A 3,434-nucleotide genomic window follows, 5' to 3' on the forward strand; every position below is an offset into this window, starting at 1 on the left:
GTTAGATGCTAAACTGCATTTCCTTGTCTGGTACTTGTACTCTGCAATGGCAATAAAGTTGAATCTAATCTAACTCCTCTTCTGTCTGTGTTGTCAGAGGTAGCCAGTATGTGGAGCTTCCATACGCAGTCAAGGGTATGGACGTGTCATTCTCTGGGATCTTATCCTACATCGAGGTAAGATTGTGAAGCTAGTTAATTAATTGCATGTATTGATATTATTCGTAATGGATTGAAGTTGAATAAAACTCCATAATGGTGTGGTTTCTTTCAGGAAGCGGCCAATAAGATGCTAGGCTCTGGTCAGTGTACACCAGAAGACCTGTGCTTCTCCCTACAGGTCAGAACCAGTGCAATCCATGGATGCGTTCGTAAATTCGCTCTGAGAGCGCCGGAGCGCACCCTGGGTTCAATGTCATAAAAGGGACCAAGTCATTTGATTGAACAAGAGGCATTCCATGAGTGATGATCAGATTTCCAGAGCGAATTTACAAACGCATCCCTTCAAACAACAATTCAGGGCTGTCTACGTGTCTCGGTTCGGAACCAAACCCAGAGATTTAACTCATGGTTGTTTCATTCACACTGCTCAACACACAACGCTGTGAGAGGCTGCAGAACACACGGCTGTTTTTTTTGTTTGTTTTGTTTTTAGAGTGAGAAAGAGTGAGAGTGAGTGAGAAGGGAGGGGGTGAGAGTGAGTGAGAAGGGAGGGGGAGAAAGTGAGAGGGAGTGAGAGAGTGAGAGAGTGAGAGTGAGTGAGAAGGTAGTGGGAGAGAGTGAGAGTGAGTGAGAAGGGAGGGGGTGAGAGTGAGTGAGAGTGTGAGTGAGAAGGGAGGGGGAGAAAGTGAGAGGGAGTGAGAGAGTGAGATTGAGTGAGAAGGGAGGGGGAGAAAGTGAGAGGGAGTGAGAAAGAGTGAGAGTGAGTGAGAAGGGAGTGGGAGAGAGTGAGAGTGAGTGAGAAGGGAGGGGGTGAGAGTGAGAGGGAGTGAGAGAGTGAGATAGAGTGAGTGAGAAGGGAGTGAGAGAGTGAGATAGAGTGAGTGAGAAGGGAGTGGGAGAGAGTGAGAGAGTGAGTGAGAAGGGAGTGGGAGAGAGTGAGAGAGTGAGTGAGAAGGGAGTGGGAGAGAGTGAGAGAGTGAGTGAGAAGGGAGTGGGAGAGAGTGAGAGTGAGTGAGAAAGAGTGAGAGAGTGAGTGAGAAGGGAGTGAGATAGAGTGAGAGTGAGTGAGAAGGGAGTGGGAGAGAGTGAGAGTGAGTGAGAAGGGAGTGGGAGAGAGTGAGTGAGAAGGGAGTGGGAGAGAGAGAGAGGGAGTGAGAAAGAGTGAGAGAGTGAGTGAGAAGGGAGGGGGTGAGAGTGAGAGTGAGTGAGAAGGGAGGGGGAGTCAACACACGGCTGTCTAACGCGGCGGCCGCTGCTTGTGTTCCCTGCCTAGGAGACTCTGTTCTCCATGCTGGTGGAGATCACAGAGAGGGCCATGGCTCACTGCGGCTCTCAGGAGGTGCTCATCGTCGGAGGCGTCGGCTGTGAGTGACTCTTCTCTTCTCCACACTGCCTCACATTCACATTGACGGACCGAAGTCCGTAATCCCAACACAACTCTGCAGAAACTGTGCTGACTGTTTTGCTCCGTAGGTAATCTCCGTCTGCAGGAGATGATGGGGGTCATGTGTAAGGAGAGAGGCGCAAAGCTCTTTGCCACAGATGAAAGGTAAACAAGATGTGTCTAGATGTGAAACTTTGCAAATGAGGCACTTACAGTATCCTATGTTCTCCTCCAGTCTGAGCTAGTACGCCACAAAGTGTATATGTTACGGTACATGTGGGAATACAGTACATGTGGGAATACGGTACATGTGGGAAAACTAGGGTTAGGGTTAGGTGCTACGTTGACTTGGTACATGCTGGCATGTCTAACCCTAATCCTAACCCTAACCCTACTCCTAACCCTAACCTTAACCGTAGCACCCTAGCACCTAACCCTAACCCTAGTTTTCCCACATGTACCATTATCCCACATGTACCGTAACATATATATTAAAGTGTTTACATAGTTTTTTCTTATTCATTTCTGGATATCATATGCCGTATGTATGCCAAAATGTGATTGTGGAGGTGTTTGTTACAGTTTCTGTATCGACAACGGGGCGATGATCGCCCAGGCTGGCTGGGAGATGTTCCGATCAGGTCAGGTGACGGAGCTAAAAGACTCATGGATCACACAACGGTAACTCTCCCACATAGCTGCATCCTACATCCATCCTACATCCATCCTACATCCATCCTACATCCATCCTACATCCTACAAACATCCTACATCCCTCCTACATCCATCCTACATCCATCCTACATCCTACAAACATCCTACATTCCTCCTACATCCATCCTGCATCCATCCTACATCCATCCTACATCCATCCTACATCCCTCCTACATCCCTCCTACATCCATCCTGCATCCATCCAGCATCCATCCTACATCCATCCTACATCATCCTACATCATCCTACATCCTACATCCATCCTACATCCATCCTACATCCATCCATCCTACATCCCTCCTACATCCATCCTACATCCATCCTGCATCCATCCTACATCCCTCCTACATCCATCCTACATCCTACATCCATCCATCCTACATCCATCCATCCTACATCCATCCATCCTACATCCATCCTACATCCATCCATCCTACATACATCCTACATCCATCTACATGAAAGAAACAAAGCGCATCCTTTAGTGTTATCATACACTTACAGCTCTCATTCCTTACCATATTTTTCTGTCATCATCAGGTACAGAACAGATGAAGTGGAGGTTACCTGGCGAGATTGACAGCTCACTCACTGGCCAACAGGTTGCAGCTTGCCCATCTCCCCCCTGTTGGAGTGGAGCGGTTTGGAATGTCACGCTGAAGGAGAAGAATGTTGAAATGTCGACGCCTCACAGTGCTTGATTGACCCAGGCAGCCTGAACTCTGTGGTTTTGTTATATTCCTTAGAACGTAACTTGCATTTAGAGAAATATTCTTTGTCAATGTCTTAATTAAATTAATTTGAATTTTTACAAGCAGTGTGGAGTCACCAGTCCTTATTTCTCTCTATATCCTAGGTTTGTCTTTATATTGAATGAATGAATGGTCTTTATTGTCATTGCTACAGTACAGGTACCAAACAACGACATTTAGGAGGGGTGGCTCCCCTGGTGCTAGGAAAGAAAAAAAAAGAAAAAAAAAACACAAGAAGGGAAGGAGCTGGTTAACATAAATAAAGGCTATGTACACTATCCACTATACTGTACTGTACAGATAGACGACTAGGGTTGTCATATTGCACATAGTGTAATTGCACATTCATTGTAGGTTTCTCTCTATATCTGATATGATGCGTTTTTGTGTGACTATGCCAAAATGTTGTGTGCCTATCAAATA

General features: G+C 46.5%; 1 protein-coding gene across 1 annotated transcript in view; it reads left to right on the plus strand.

Annotated features, from left to right (window-relative positions):
* osgep (O-sialoglycoprotein endopeptidase) overlaps nt 1–3,047 on the plus strand; it is a 7,737-nt gene extending 4,690 nt beyond the window's left edge. Inside the window, exons 7-12 of the mRNA XM_080537618.1 lie at nt 98–176; nt 274–339; nt 1,435–1,525; nt 1,635–1,710; nt 2,128–2,226; nt 2,800–3,047. Of these exons, the coding sequence (XP_080393744.1) occupies nt 98–176; nt 274–339; nt 1,435–1,525; nt 1,635–1,710; nt 2,128–2,226; nt 2,800–2,839 (451 nt within the window). The 3' untranslated portion in view covers nt 2,840–3,047. The remainder of the gene's footprint in view (nt 1–97; nt 177–273; nt 340–1,434; nt 1,526–1,634; nt 1,711–2,127; nt 2,227–2,799) is intronic.
* The last annotated feature ends 387 nt before the right edge of the window (nt 3,048–3,434 follow it).

This window comes from Nansenia antarctica, assembly GCF_963989245.1.
Source record: "Nansenia antarctica genome assembly, chromosome: 8".
Classification (NCBI taxonomy): Eukaryota; Metazoa; Chordata; class Actinopteri; order Argentiniformes; family Microstomatidae; genus Nansenia; species Nansenia antarctica.